General features: G+C 44.1%; 1 protein-coding gene across 2 annotated transcripts in view; it reads left to right on the top strand.

Annotated features, from left to right (window-relative positions):
- Positions 1-532: 532 nt before the first annotated feature.
- Positions 533-15,369, top strand: part of LOC105475632 (caveolin 1) — a 36,568-nt gene continuing 21,731 nt past the window's right edge. Inside the window, exons 1-2 of one of the 2 annotated variants that reach the window (XM_011731065.2) lie at positions 533-657; positions 2,090-2,254. In XM_011731065.2, the coding sequence (XP_011729367.1) occupies positions 628-657; positions 2,090-2,254 (195 nt within the window). In that variant the 5' untranslated portion in view covers positions 533-627. Of the gene's footprint in view, positions 658-1,208; positions 1,371-2,089; positions 2,255-15,369 lie in introns of those variants that run through there. The other variant, XM_011731061.2, reaches the window with a different exon arrangement.

Below are 15,369 nucleotides of genomic sequence, written 5' to 3'. Positions count from 1 at the left end.
ATCCACAAAGTTTAGATGTGAAATGTACCTAAAGGTTCCTAATCATCTTTCATCCCTCCCTCTGTGAAACAGGGAGACAGATGTGTCTTAAGGCAGAGATGGAACGTGGGCGATGGGCGGGGGATGGGGGAGGTGGGAAGGGACGGCTTAGGACAGGGCAGGATTGTGGATTGTTTCTGCCGCCTTGGTTGCCCATACTGGGCATCTCTACAGGCGCGTCGGCTCCCTCCACCCCTGCTGAGATGATGCACTGCGAAAACATTCGCTCTCCCCGGGACGCCTCTTGGTGGTTCAGAGCAGGGAAAATGTTGCCTCAGGTTTAAAATAATCTGCCCAAGCACCCCAGCGCGGGAGAAACGTTCTCACTAGCTCTCTGCTCGCTGCGGGCTCTCCCCGCCCTCTGCTGCCAGAACCTTGGGGATGTGCCTAGACCCGGCGCAGCGCACGTCCGGGCCAACCGCGAACAGAACAAACCCTTGGCGGGCGGCCAGGAGGCTCCCTCCCAGCCACCGCCCCCCGTCAGCGCCTTTTTTTTCCCCCATACAATACAAGATCTTCCTTCCTCAGTTCCCTTAAATCACAGCCCAGGGAAACCTCCTCAGAGCTTTCATCCAGCCACGGGCCAGCATGTCTGGGGGCAAATACGTAGACTCGGAGGTAGGCATCGGTGGGGGCGCGCCGGCCCGGGCGCGCGGGGAGTGTCCGCTTCTGCTATCTGCCTCTCCAAATATCCCGATTGCTGCCCTGGCCCCAGCCCTCTCTCTACTTCGGAGCACTCCTCTGGCATTGGCACCGCTGAGGAATGGGCCTGGGCGGGGAGGTGAAGAGAAGCCAGGAATGTTTTATGTTTTCCTAATGGGGAGAGGGCCTAGGGAGCCCCTGAGCTAGGAGAACAAGGAAAAGGGGATTGGGGTCCTGAGACTGGGTCTGTCGGACCCAGGACGCGTTTTCTGGATGGGTCTAGGATGCTCCCTTGTCGCGGGACCCCCGCGGTCCGGCCCTGCCTGCTGGGGGTTCGAAGAGGTGGAGTGCAGGGTGGTGGTGTCATTTACCCGAGTCCTGGGGACAGTCCCCGAGACTCCCCGCCAGGCGTCCAGACCGGCAGGTCGAGGAGGCGGCGCGCAGTGTGTTTGCACTTTCCAAAGTTCTTGAACCATCTCAAGAACTCCTTCTGCATCTTGGCGTCTGGCAGGGGTGTTCTGAGAGGGGTGGACCTCCCCTCCCCAAACTGCCACCATCACTTCCAACGCCCTCCACGCGCTGGAGCTCTGCCCAGGTGTGGAGACCTCGTTTTACAACACGCAGCTGCCCTTCAGCCACTCGCCCGCAGCCTGGGAGTACTCTGGGGGTGGGTCGTGGGAGCTGCGCAGGTGAGACTGAGTTCTAGGACGTTAAGGGGGTCTGGCACCTGGCTCCGCCAGAAATGGGGACTTTCGGGATTGTGATCATCACGGCGGATTGGGCAGGGAGAGCGGTGGAGGGACAAGAGAGGGCCGAGGCAGGGTGGGGGGCGCGGGCAGGTGCGAGGGGGACGCGGCCAAGAAGCAGCGATAAAGGGAACATTCCGCTGGTCGGGCGGCTGCTGTTGGATCTTAGATAAAGCTGGAAGGGATTACCGGGGCAGGAGTAATAGGGGCCGGGGACTGGAACGCGAAACAGGTGAAGCGCTCGGGCCGAGAGCGGCGCAACTTAGGGAGTCCGGGAGAAGCCTGCGGCTGCCCCCTCGCCGCCGGGGTCCTGCGGGTCCTGCGGGTCCTGCCTGCTGAGCCGGGGCGTGTGCGGGCGGGGGCCTGCGGACCGCGCGGCGGGGCCTGCCCTGACCCCTGGCGGCGGACGGGGGAGGCAGGCGCGCCCTGCAGAGTACGGAGGGGTGTGGTGTCCTCTGCCAGATCCTCTTAAAAAGCTGGCTGCGCGCAGGCGGTTTCTGTGCACCGAGCCGTAGCTGTCGGAGCGGTTAGTTCGATTTCGAGCTCGAGGTTTCCCCCGCCGCCAGGCTGACTTCTGATTGCTTGTTTTTCTTTTTGCATTTTTCCTCCCACCGCCGTTGCCGCCCTCCCCCTCCTGGCCGTCCGCCCTCCGCCCTCTGCAGGGACATCTCTACACCGTTCCCATCCGGGAACAGGGCAACATCTACAAGCCCAACAACAAGGCCATGGCAGACGAGCTGAGCGAGAAGCAAGTGTACGACGCGCACACCAAGGAGATCGACCTGGTCAACCGCGACCCTAAACACCTCAACGACGACGTGGTCAAGGTAAGCCAAGGCGACCAACAGGGAAGGGCCGGGACAGCTCTCCTCTGGCAGTTAGCCCGTGCATCCTTCTTTAGCATTGCCGTGCATGCACATCCCACCCCGCCCCCTACACATACACACACACACACACACACACACACACACACAGTTTTGTGAGTTTGATGTGTGGGAGCTTCCGTGGTCGGCAGAAATGTAACATCTCCCTTCCCCCATCTCCCCCCAATAATTAGTTAAGCTGAAATTCAGCTAAAGTGAGTTTTGTAGAAGTTCCTATAACTACCCTTTTATCCTAGCAGATGAACTTATTGACCTCAGCAACAGACGGCCCATACTCCTTGGGACGGTGAGATGGTTCCTATCCATTCCGAGGTTGAAACTCTAGTGACAGGTCCCCGCTGCACGTGGCATTAAGACAGTAAGATAATTGTGTCAGGTCTTGTGCTGAGGATGAGTCAGAATACAACATGGGCATGTTCCCCCAACTAAAACGATGGGAAGTGATTTTCTTAAAAATACTACAGTGGATGGAAATGCCTAGGACTAAAGACAAAGAAAATACGTACTTACTCATATACATATGAAAGTTACTTTAACTATTCTAACAAGTCACTTGTGCACAACTAAGCAAATTTACAAAACTAAAAACAATGTATGCCTCTTGGTTTTTTCTATCTATGGACACCTGCACTTAAATGTGGAAAGCTGCTTCTTTAGTAGCTACCTGGGTCAGCCTGCCCTGAGCTAATGGCACATTCAGGTTGGAGTTCCTTGTCATACTTTCAGGATGTGCTTGGTGAGATTAAAAAGAAATGGACTGGGTTATTGGCCAGACTTAGATCTGACTCAGTGGTCAGTTTTAAATTATCATTGTTATTCGATTTTGACCCTTTTAGCCAATCTAGTGGGAGGAATTTATTTCTAAACACATCTGGATTGGGATATCATGGGCTGGAGCCATCCTTGGCAGAGGGTTTTCTCTGAGAAGTGGAGGGCTAAGGAAAAATCCTGGCTCAGAGATTGGAGTGTGAAGATCTAGTCCTACATAGCCCCCAGCAATCAATGAGGTGGATGAGCAATTTCCACCCACCATGCCTGCTGTCTGCGGATGGGAAGAGCTATAGTTCGCAAACTGTTTACATTCATGAATAATATATTTCAAAAGGGGAAACAGTTTAATCTGTAACTGGAAGGGAAAAAAAAACTGTCAGAATTGACTCTCTTGGCTTCCTGGAGTAGGAAAAAGGAAAATTGGAGCATTTGCCGCTTTTTTTGACTAGCTGGATTATGGAATATTTAAAAGCAACAGCAACAAAAGTACCTTACAAACTAGAAAATAGAATTGCTAAAAAACTATTTACTAAAAACATTACCTTAAAGGGAGAGGATATTTGTGCTTTCCCCCACCCCTACCCTTCTCATGTAGCTTTGAACAAGAAGGAGAGTTGCCAGGAAAAGAGGCAGATTTCAGAGAGGGCTGGCTTCTCTGGATCCTCCCTGTTGTTCCACTGCACCGTGAGTGAGATTCCCTGGAGCAAGCGAACCTCCCGGGATGAGTCAGAGAGGCCAACAGAGTGGATGTGGGTCTCCACACATAGCATGACTAAGTTGAGAAAGAAAGGCCCCACTGGGAAAAGAGACTTCAACACAGATGGAAAAAAAACATAACAGGCTTGGAGGAAATAGCAGTTTACAAAACAGCATTTCAAAGAGCAAGTGTGGGGATCCTCAAATTAAATAAATTAAAAGAAAAAGCTAGAGCGAGCTCCTGCTAGCCTAAAGAAACCAAATCCTGACTACTTGCTCATAGAACTGTGAGCAAAACAAGACAGTCAAACCAAAAAATCCACCTAGAAAAGCATTTGGCTGTCTCACTCAGATGCCTGGCATAGAGGGGACTTCAGAGAACGCCCTACAGAGAGACACCAAAACTACAAATGCAAATTCTGCCCAGAGAGTGCCTGGCCGATGAACAGGAGCCTATCTACATCTTACGGAGACTCCTATTTTATGAATATGTGTCCTCAAGTCCAAGCACAAACAAAATGACAGAAACAGGGATGATTCCCGGTTTCCATGACAGTAAATAATAAATTTCCCTAGATTTTACTTTTGACAACATAGACTTTTTTAATTTTTTCTTTTTATTTTTTTCTTTTTTATTTTTTTGAGATGGAGTCTCACTCTGTCACCCAGGCTGGAGTGCAGTGGCATGATCTTGTATCACTGCAACCTCCACCTCCCAGGTTCAGGCAATTCTGTCTCAGCCTCCTGAGTAGCTGGGACTACAGATGCACACCACCATGCTGGGTTAGTATTTGTATTTTTAGTGGAGACTGGGTTTCACCATGTTGGCCAGGCTGATCTTGAACTCTTTACCTCAAGTGATCCACTGGTCTCAGCCTCCCAAAGTGCTGGGATTACAGGCGTGAACCACTGCGCCTGGCCAACAATGTAGACTTCTTAAAAAAATCACGACAATAATTTTGGGTGCTTCTTAAAAGCACCCAAAGCTTTACTGCTAATGCATGGTAGCTTAAAACTTCACATAATAAGAAAGAAACAGTGGCCAATGGAATCTACTGTTAAAGTTACCCAATGAAGTAAGGAAAACTTAGTCCTGAAAGCAAGGAGCCCTGTGAAAGCTGCTCTGTCCAATATGGTAATCACTAGCCATTTGTGTTTCCATTTAAATTTCAAGTAATTAATATCACATAAAATTTAAAATTCAGTCCCTTAGTCACACTAGCCACACTGTGAGTATGCAACAGGTAAAGCTAGTGGCACAGACATAGAACATTTCCATCAGCACAGAAATCTCTATTGGACGGTGCCAGATTAGGGTGTTCTCTACATTGTAAAAGCATCCCATTGCCACGTTAAAGAAAACAATAACAAAACTCTAGAGAAGAAATGAAACCCTAGTGTAAAGTATGAAGAACAGGATAGTATATCTGCATAGTAACTTTCAGTAGTCCCAGAAAACAGCTGAATTTGCATTTTTCCCTCCCAGGAAACAGCTATTTAGGGAGAAGAAAGAAAACTCATGTGTGGCATGAATTTATATTTCAAGAAGGTGCAGCATTATCACCTAATTTACTAGTAATAATGACATATATTATAGTATACAACCCAGTTCCAATAAAATTCATTTCTCATCTTACTAAAAGCTCGCTGCTCCACATTATGAGACAATTTACCCAAATATAGACATTTACCCAAAAATGTTAAGTAGCTTGTGAATACTTTTTAAAATTTCCTTTAATTAAAGTGGTCACAAACTCAAACCCTTCATTCTCCCTCTGAGATTTCTGTCTCCTTCTTTTGTTCGCATTGTTATTCACATGTTTATTATGTACTTATTTTGATTTTCTACATAAATAAAATAGCTTCAAATCTATAATTCTGATAAAATTAGCCATCAATTAATTTATTTATGAAACCCATGCAATATGCTAGATTAGATGGTTTGCTATGTAATTCCTACAAAAAATCCTAGCAATCACAAAGACGATTATAGTTAGTGAGACAACATGCATACAGGTAAAAAGTTTTTATAAAAAAAATACACACATACAGCCAAAATGTAGTAAGTCACTGCTACATGGAAACTGATTGGTCCTTTTTCCCTTTTTTTTTTTTTTTTTTTTTTGCCTTGACTGCCAGGAAGCAGATTCAAATCTATAGCTGGATTTTAAGTTTCATTAATTCATGTTCCTTATTCTCTCCCACATATGGTTTTGTATTTTCACTTTTCCTTTTAACTGGCATACAGTCTTATGTGGTCCCTACTGTAAGCCTTCTCATCATTTTGGAAATAGACCAAATATAATACATATGATAAGAAATCAAAAGTAAATACAGTAGTGTTGAATATTGCATAACCAAAAGATTTTTAAATAGGGAGTGGTATCAATATGAAGTGTTAGGGAGACCCAGTCATGGAAAGGATAGCAGAGTTGGAGAAGGAGGATGTGCTGCAGATGGTTTAATGGAGAATGCTATGAAGGAGGTACAGTTTGAGTTGGGTCATGGAGGACAGATGGATTGCAAATGGCTGGGGCAGAAGCGCAGGAAGGCATTCTAAATGAGCCAGACATGGAGACAAGAATGTCTCCCATAGGGGAGTTTTAGTAGCTCAGTCAGACTGGGATTTGAGATTTCATGTGGCAGAGTGGTAGGTGATAAAGGTGAAAAGACTGATCATAGTAAAATGCAGAGTCTCTAAATACAGCACTCATGATAACTTTGGACATCATCATGTCAGCAGTGGGCAGCCATGAATGAATGCAAGCATCAGTGTGGTATAATGAAGGTGGCCTTTTTGTAAAATGACTCTGGTGAAGGTACAGAAGGTAATGAAAAGTAGCCAGTCTAGTTGAGCAGAAAAGAGTTCAGATGTAATTGTATCATAGTCCAGACGTGAAATGAGGACAATGCAAAGTGGCATTGGGGATCGAACCATACATGCACAAAATGACAGAATTTTAGAATTGGAAGGGATCATCATGGTTACCAGGCTGGCCTCCAATTCCTCTTTTGTAATATTAATAGAAATTAAGCGCTAACAAGTTTAAAATGTTATCCATCTTTTTACATAGTTACTGCCCAAAATGAATATTTTGAAATGTATCATTAAGGAAGAATAGATAAGATTATGTGATTCAGCATGGAGTATTGTCATGAGATGAAAAATGTGCTTAGATGATTCTGTTAGCACTGAGACAAATCAGGACATCTGAAAGGAGGTCTTTGTTGAAAAACAGAAATATGCATTCATAACTTGCTTTTCTAAAATTGGAATGTAATGATTCTTAAATATGCACAGACACAAATTTGTCTTTTTTTTTTTTTTTTTTTTTTTTTTGAGACGGAGCCTCGCTCTGTCGCCCAGGCTGGAGTGCAGTGGCCGGATCTCAGCTCACTGCAAGCTCCGCCTCCCGGGTTTACACCATTCTCCTGCCTCAGCCTCCTCAGTAGCTGGGACTACAGGCGCCTGCCACCTTGCCCGGCTAGTTTTTTTGTATTTTTTTAGTAGAGAAGGGGTTTCACCGTGTTAGCCAGGATGGTCTCGATCTCCTGACCTCGTGATCCGCCCGTCTCGGCCTCCCAAAGTGCTGGGATTACAGGCTTGAGCCACCGCGCCCGGCCTACAAATTTGTCTTTAACAGTCAAGAAAATGCAAGCACATGATAATCAGATCAGTTCTGGTATCAATACAATGGCTCAATACCTCCGTGATCCCTTTCAACTAGAAAGCATTCTAGAGCAATTGGTGATTAATATCAGTATAACAGTCACTTATAAAATTATTGTTTATTTGATATACATCTAATCAAAGCATAAAATTTAAAAGATCAGACTCTGTCAAAGCACTTAGCACCACGTTAATATCTTTTTCTGTTCGCATTAGTATTAGTTTTGCTTGTATGTTTGTTTAGGAGATAGCTTCACAAGTTAGTGATTGATATTCTACCATGTATGAAGTCATGCATGGAATTCAGAATCCTCAGCTCATAAAATTGTATTATGATCATCTTCAGTGGGAAATTGTTCTCAGAATACTGAGCAAAGGATGATACTAAAATGGCGGCTATTATTCCTTCTTAAGCATATGAAATGCTTTCAAGTTCAGCCCAAAATTATATACATTTTAAATGCTTACTAAAAGAGTCTTTTCCCTCCTCCATCTATTAACTGCAATCAAAAAACTTTGGTTTTAACTGTATATGATTTCACATTATTTATTAAAATTTAAGGCAAGGTACACCAAGTACCCTTGAATTATGAAAAGCTTCATGATGTGGGACATTCTTTCAATTAATGGCAGGGTTGGCTTCACTTTTAAGGGGTTGAAAGTAGGAACAGCTGCAATAGTGAGCAGCATCTGGAAAGTCCAGTAATTTGAAAAACCACCTGTTTATGTATCCTGCCCACTCAAGTCCATAAAATAACAGACACTTCATATTCCAAATGAAACTGCTTTTTAGTTTGCCCTACTTTTAAACATAATTCTCTGTGATGGAATGACCAGAAAGAGCTGGTCCCTAGGAGGATAGGGCTATGTGCACTCACCTGTGAAGCTGGACCTTCCATGACCCCTCCTGGCTGTGAGGAAAGTTCAGGGCTGCTGTCTTCACACAAAGATGGTTTATTCCAAGATACACACACTCTTCTTCCACACCCTGGAGACCTTGCATATTTGTTATCTTCTTTACCATAATCTGAGGCCCTAGAGAAAAACATTTGCAAACTATACTTCTTTTAAAACAACTTTCTAAAAAAGATGCCCTCAGACCCTAGAAGTTATGCCTAACACATAGATGCTCAGAGGCAACCTGTGGTAGTGAAAGAGGATTGTGACAAAATTAGAAAAAATATATTTGCAACTTTTGTAACTTTCTTCTCTAAAACTTGAATGTGGTGATTCTAAAGTAGAGACTGATACAAAATTATTATTTTTTAGCAGTCGACAAAAGGCATGCATGAAGTAATCAGATCAGGTGTGGTTTCAGCATAATGGCCTAATGCTTTCATGATCTCTTTCAACTAGAAAGCATTCTAGTCCCACTGGACACCAAGGAGGAAGAAGGGATCGAAGATATTAGGCCCACAGATTTATCTTCCTCAGTAGTCCCCGAGATTTGAGCTTATACATAGGGAGCAAAATTGTTTGTCTAAAAGCAGTAAATCAATGCCCCAAAAAAGGCCGGGTACAGTGACTCACTCGTGTAATCCCAGCACTTTGGGAGGCCAAGATGGGTGGATCATGAGGTTAGGAGATCGAGATCATCCTGGCCGACATGGTGAAACCCCTTCTCTACTGAAAATACAAAAATTAGTTGGGTGTGATAGCATGTGTTTGCAATCCCAGCTACTTGGGAGGCTGAGGCAGGAGAATGGCTTGAACCTGGGAGGCCGAGAGTGCAGTGAGCCGAGATCAGCCACTGCACTCTAGCCTGGCGACAGAGCGAGACTCTGTCTCAAAAAATAAAATAAAATAAAATGAATGCCCCAAAAATATTTTGGGCAAACTATTTTGTGTTTCTTTGCTTTATTCATTTATTTATTTATTTATTTATTTATTTATTTATTTATTTATTTATTTCGAGACAAAATCTTGCTCTGTTGCCCAGGCTGGAGTGCAATGGCACAATCACAGTTCACTGTAGCCTCAACCTCCTGGGCTCAAGCAACTCCTGAGTAACTGGGACCACAGGGATGTGCCACAATTCCCGGCTAATTGTTTTAGCCAGGATATAAATGCTGCTCCCATAGAGTTTGTAGCTATCTCCTTGACTTTCTTTATGCAGATTCTTTCACAAACTTTTGCTGGGTTCCTTTACCAAATTCTACTGTCTGTTAAAATCTTATATCTTTATATCTTTGGTCAAAACAGCACCTCATTTATAAATCTTCAAATTGTTTCTGGAAAAATAAACAAGGCAAAATAGGAACATATATTTTTAGGCAATTTGCTTCTGTTTTGGTCTCATAAAAAATTGTAATTAAATTGTAGAAAATTCTTCAATTCCTCTCTAATATCCTCTCCTCACATATTGGCTCTCAACTTCTAATCCTCCTATTGAAACACTGATTGGGAGGCCAAGGCAGGTGGATCACCTGAGGTCAGGAGTTTGAGACTAGCCTGGCCAACATGGTGAAACCCTGTCTCTACTAAAAATACAAAAGATTAGTCGGGCATGGTGGCATGCACCTGTAGTCCCAGCTACTTTGGTGACTGAGGCACAAGAATTGCTTGAACCCGGGAGGCAGAAGTTACAGTGTGCCAAGATCACGCCACTGCACTCCCGCCTGGGCAATAGAGTGAGACTCCATCACAAGAAAGTAAAAATAAAAATTGAAATTTGCAGCCTTTTTAAAACCCCATAGCCTCTTGATAAACCCGAAAGAACCATCAAATTTGACTAGGTGCCAAAATAATCAGATGAATGTTTACAAATACAGATTCTTGGACCCACCATATATATTATATTTGAATATCTAGAGGTGGAGCCTGAGTGTCTGTATTTTTCAGAGTTTCAAATGATCATTCTTCAAATGATTACACTGTGAACTCAGATTTAAAAATGACTGTACCCAAGGTTGGCTTAAAGATACACACCCTGGTTGATTCTACCTGAAGAGAGCAAATAAGATACACAGCAAAGTCGTAGATGTTTTCCCTGCCAGTAGAATACTTGCAGGTCAGGCCGTTTAAAACCCTGCCAGAGAGTTTTGAAACACCACGGAGGGCTCCCAAATCAACTTGCTCAATGGTTCTCCATCCCTTCAGGCTACTTGGGCTTAAAGCCAACTGCAAGCTTAGAGCCTCCGGGTGACCTAGGAATGGGGTGACCATATGTTCTAGGTTGTCTCATACAGACTATCCAGCACTACTCAGCCCCAAGTAATAGCATCCAGGCATGCTCAGAAATGTCCCATTTGGAAAAAAAAAAACAATATTGTCACAAATGAATTGGCAATGGCCTGTCTCTGATTCCTATACCTGGAATCTACTGGAAGTCCCTATTCACACTATTTTCTAGCAGACTAGGCAAAATTTCTACATTCCAGGCATGTCAGGCCTTTCCCTGACTCCTTTCTCTAATGTCACCCATCTGCTGCCTTTTATCACACCCGTCAAACTGCACCCTAACTTAAAAGAGGATCCCTTATGTTCCAATCTACTCAACCCTCAGACCTTTCTTTCTCTGAAACACAGGTTTAATGAAACTGACATCCTTCCATCACATATTTTCTCAGCTACTCAGTAAAAGATGTAAATGTTTAAAATAGTTTAAACTATTTTTCAGTTAGTCCAGGAAACATAAAGTGGCATGCTTGCACATAAACCATTGTTTAGGGTGGGGGAAGTGTTTTTAATTTTGCCTTAAAGGAAATCTGCATGATCCACAGGCTATGCAACTACCAAGGGAATTAGTTGATAGAACAGAATTACACCTGCACAGAATACAAATTTCCTGCCTTTCATGGGAACTATGTTGGTGTTTCAGATATGAAATACATCTTGTTTTCTTTATTGAACCTTGAGAAGATGTCTCTTTTTGGTCATTATTTCATGGCAGGGGAAGCACATATTCCTAAAAACACAACTGAGTTTCCCTTTAACCATCATTAGTTGTGCTGGCCATTAAGAACCAGAAGATTTTACTTTCAAAGAGACTTAAGTTTTGATGTTATACATATGTGCTTAATATTCTATCTCATAGCAATTTAAAGGTGATGTTTTAAAAAGCTACATTCAATTTATAAACTTCTCCTGATCCCAGCAAGGATGTTGTGATGACTCTATGTGAAAAGGTAAGTAGTGTCTAGATATGGCAGTGGGTCATCTCATGCATGGTGCAGATGTCAAACACAACTACATTTTCTTATTTGCAATGACTAATGAAAAGAAGCCGAGCCCAAGCAGTGACAAAGGAGGAGATTGGGGGACAAAAAGCAAAGGAAAAGAAAATAACATGAGCACCCTTCTCCCCGTCCTGCCACCTGCTTCATGCTGGACTGGGCCGTGATATCTCATATCCCAGCTCCACAACTCCCAACAACCATTTCTGTGCATGGTGCTTCCATGTGTGATGACCCAATCAGGCTCAGACATGGACTGGGTAGTTAAATTATAGCCCTTGTCCCCAAAGAGTTTAGGGCTTAGTGGGGAAACAGACCTGTAAACAAACCTGAGTGAGGTCATGTAACCAAAGGACAGGCCACAGTCAAGCACAAAGAAGAGAGTTCTCAGCGGTCTCCAAAGCCGAATGTATGTTCACCAGGAACAGGGTCCCAGCAGAGGGAGCTGCAGGAGCAACCAGAGCCTTGAGGGGTCCTGGCCCGTTCTGGGCACCAGCAGTGGATCAGTGTGGCCAGAGCCAGGGATAGTAGCAGAAGCCAGATCAGCAGGGCCTTCCTTGTCCAGCAAAGGCATTTGTCTCTTTGTAGGCCACAGTGACCCACAGATGGCTTTTTAGGCCAGAAAAAAAGGCCATTAAAAAGGGAGTCATGTCTCTTGTTGGTCATTATTTCATGGCAGGGGAAGTACATATTCCTAAAGACACAACCATTTCCTCTTAATCATCATTAGCTGTGCTGGCAATTAAAAAACCAAAAGACTTAAATAAGTCTAAAAGTCTTACTTTCAAGAAGACTTAAATAACTTTTGAGGGTGTGTGTATGTGCTTAATATTCTGTCTCACAGCAATTTAAAAGCGAAGTTTTGAAAAGCTGCATTCTGCATTCAGCAGAACCATATCTGATGAGATAGTCCCTTTAAAGGGCTGTCGGTGCAATGGGGCAAACAAGGGGGGTTGTGCAAGTGGGAGTGAGACAGGAGATGGGGTGCTTCTTCCAGCACTTCCTATAGGCTGACTGGGTGACAAAGATCATTTTACTGACAGCTCCAATGGCCCTATGAGATGGGTACTATTATTATCACCATCATATTCCTTTTGTAGGTAAGGAAACTCAGGCTCAGCAGATTGCCAGAATAACACAGGCAGGAAGTGGTAGAGTTAGGGTTTGAACCCAGGTAGTGAAACTCCAAAGCCCAGATTCTTAACCACTGTCCTCCAGTGCCTCTCTGTAATAAGTCATGATCCCAGAAGCCATTGGTGTGGCCACAGTATGGAAAGAGATCACGGTGTCCTCACACTAGGTGAGCAGCTTATGGCGATTCCAGACATGATCTCTATTGGGAGTAACAGGTCTGAGGTTCTAGGATCAGACCCTCGATCTTGGCAGGTGGTTTGAGGAAGGAGAAGGACCAATGTAAAACCCCAGGCTTCAAGGAATGTGGATGCTGGGCAGGGAGGATTAAGCCCCAAAGACCAGAAATGGGGTACAAAGGGCACACGTGGCCAGAGTAGAACTTCCAGTGACTAGAAATAGAACCAGACACATTGCAGTGCGGGCTAAGGTTGAATCACTTAAGTCTTTAAAGTGCCCCTGATCACCCAAGTTGGCCAGAGCCCCTGGGGTGGGCTGATCCTGTCTGGATATATGGGGAGGGGTAAGCACCAGGAAAGGAAGCAGGTCCTGACAGGTACTTTGCACTAAACAGCTCCTTTTAAGGTTCTCAATTTGCCCATTCAATTTCTACAGACATTTGTGGGACCACACCAATACATTGTAAAAGCAGGAAACAATTGAGAAAAACCTGAGTTTTATGTTGGTAGGAGAAATGCCTATGGAATATGGCAAATCGTTTCTCTGAGACTTCCTCCCTAGTAATTACATATTTGTTCTCAAAAACAAATGCCAGAAGGAAGAAACAGATTTAATAGTGCATTTTACAAGGCACCATTAGTCTCTAAGAAGAACAATTAAAATGTCTCAGCCACTTTGGGAGGCCGAGACGGGCGGATCACGAGGTCAGGAGATCGAGACCATCCTGGCTAACACGGTGAAACTACGTCTCTACTAAAAAATACAAAAAAAAAAAAAAAAACTAGCCAGGCGAGGTGGCGGGCGCCTGTAGTCCCAGCTACTGGGGAGGCTGAGGCAGGAGAATTGCTTGAACCCGGGAGGCGGAGCTTGCAGTGAGCCGAGATTCGGCCACGGCACTCCAGCCTGGGCGATAGAGCAAGACTCCATCTCAAAAAAAAAAAAAAAAAAAAAAAGTATCAGCAATCATGGTTCACTGTGTATCTTTTCTATCTTCTTAGAAGTAATAATATGGCTGGAAATGGGCATACCAAAATATATCAAGAAAGTGGAATTGCATTCATTAGATTTCACCACTAATTATTTTGGTTAGCTTTACAGTTCTCTCTTCCTTGCTTGTTCTTGAGAATGAGGCTTTTTAGTAGGAAGAGAAATTATCTAAAACAGTTAATAACCACAAATTCACCAAACTATTTTGGGTACGTCCCTCTATTTCTTTAGGTCTAAAGCTAGGAATAAGAGTCATTCTCATATAATGTACTGTCCCAGAAAGGGCATTGTATTAGTCTGTTTTCACTCTGCAGATAAAGACATACCTGGGACTGGGTGATTTATTTTAAAAAAGAGGTTTAATGGACTCACAGTTCCACATGCCTGGGGAGGCTTCACAATCATGGTGGAAGGTGAAAGGCACATCTTATATGGTGGCAGGCAAGAGAGAATTGAGAACCAAGCAAAAGGGGCGAAACCCCTTATAAAAGCATCAGATTTCATGGGACCTATTCACTACCACAAGAACAGTATGGGGGAAACCGCCCCCATGATTCAGTCATCTCCCACAAAATGGGAAAATTATGGGAACTACAATTCAAGATGAGATTTGGGTGGGGACACAGCCAAACCGTATCAGGCATTCAACCAATATTTGGGAAGCACCAGCCCTGCACCAGGCACGGAGCACGTTGTGAGTGCTGCCACACCACAGCCTGCCTGACAGACCTCACTCATCTGCTGGAGCTTTCCTCTGACATCTGGGCCTTCTCAGAATCAGCCATCTCTTCTCCTTGCCCCCACCATCCTTTGTTTTTATCTCTGCTGTAGCATTCATCGAAGCCTTCCAACCATTCTGCTTCACTGTCCCTCAGTGTCCTCTCTCCTCTCCCTTCCTTCTCTCCACGCTTTGTGCCTGTGTCCTTCAAAGCAGAGCAATGGCACCCTCACCTCTGTAGCTGCCCAGTGCCCCCATGCAGAGTCAGACGTCAGAAAATAGATGCCGAATTCAGTTGCCACTCTGAAATTCTTTTTAAAGTAAGTTAATGTGTGTTTTGAATGAAAAGACACAGTAGGATTACATAATTGAGTGTCTTTCTTCCTTTGCCACTTTTGTCCCTATTAGCTGTATTTGAAAACCTTGTTGGAAAAAAAAAAAATTCAAGAACTTAATAAATAAATTCAAAAACATTTAGTCTGTTTACTTAGGTAAAGAGAAAATGAATTCTAATATGTGTATATATTTAAAATATTTGTTATTTAGAGTTTTTTTAAATCTCCAGGTTTAGGAGGACACAAATACATCTCTCCTAAACCTTCCAGTAAGCAAGCTGTGGCATCAAGATGATCTCCTGGGGTCATGGAGGATCAGACTAATCTCCTAGGTGTCTGGCAGACAGGACAGGGAAATTCCCAGAATGCCAAAATATACCATCAGCTGCTGTTTG

Source organism: Macaca nemestrina, chromosome 4 (genome assembly GCF_043159975.1).
Source record: "Macaca nemestrina isolate mMacNem1 chromosome 4, mMacNem.hap1, whole genome shotgun sequence".
In the NCBI taxonomy this organism is placed as follows: domain Eukaryota; kingdom Metazoa; phylum Chordata; class Mammalia; order Primates; family Cercopithecidae; genus Macaca; species Macaca nemestrina.
Note: the sequence above shows the minus strand (reverse complement) of the source record. Positions and strands in the feature narration are given on the sequence as shown.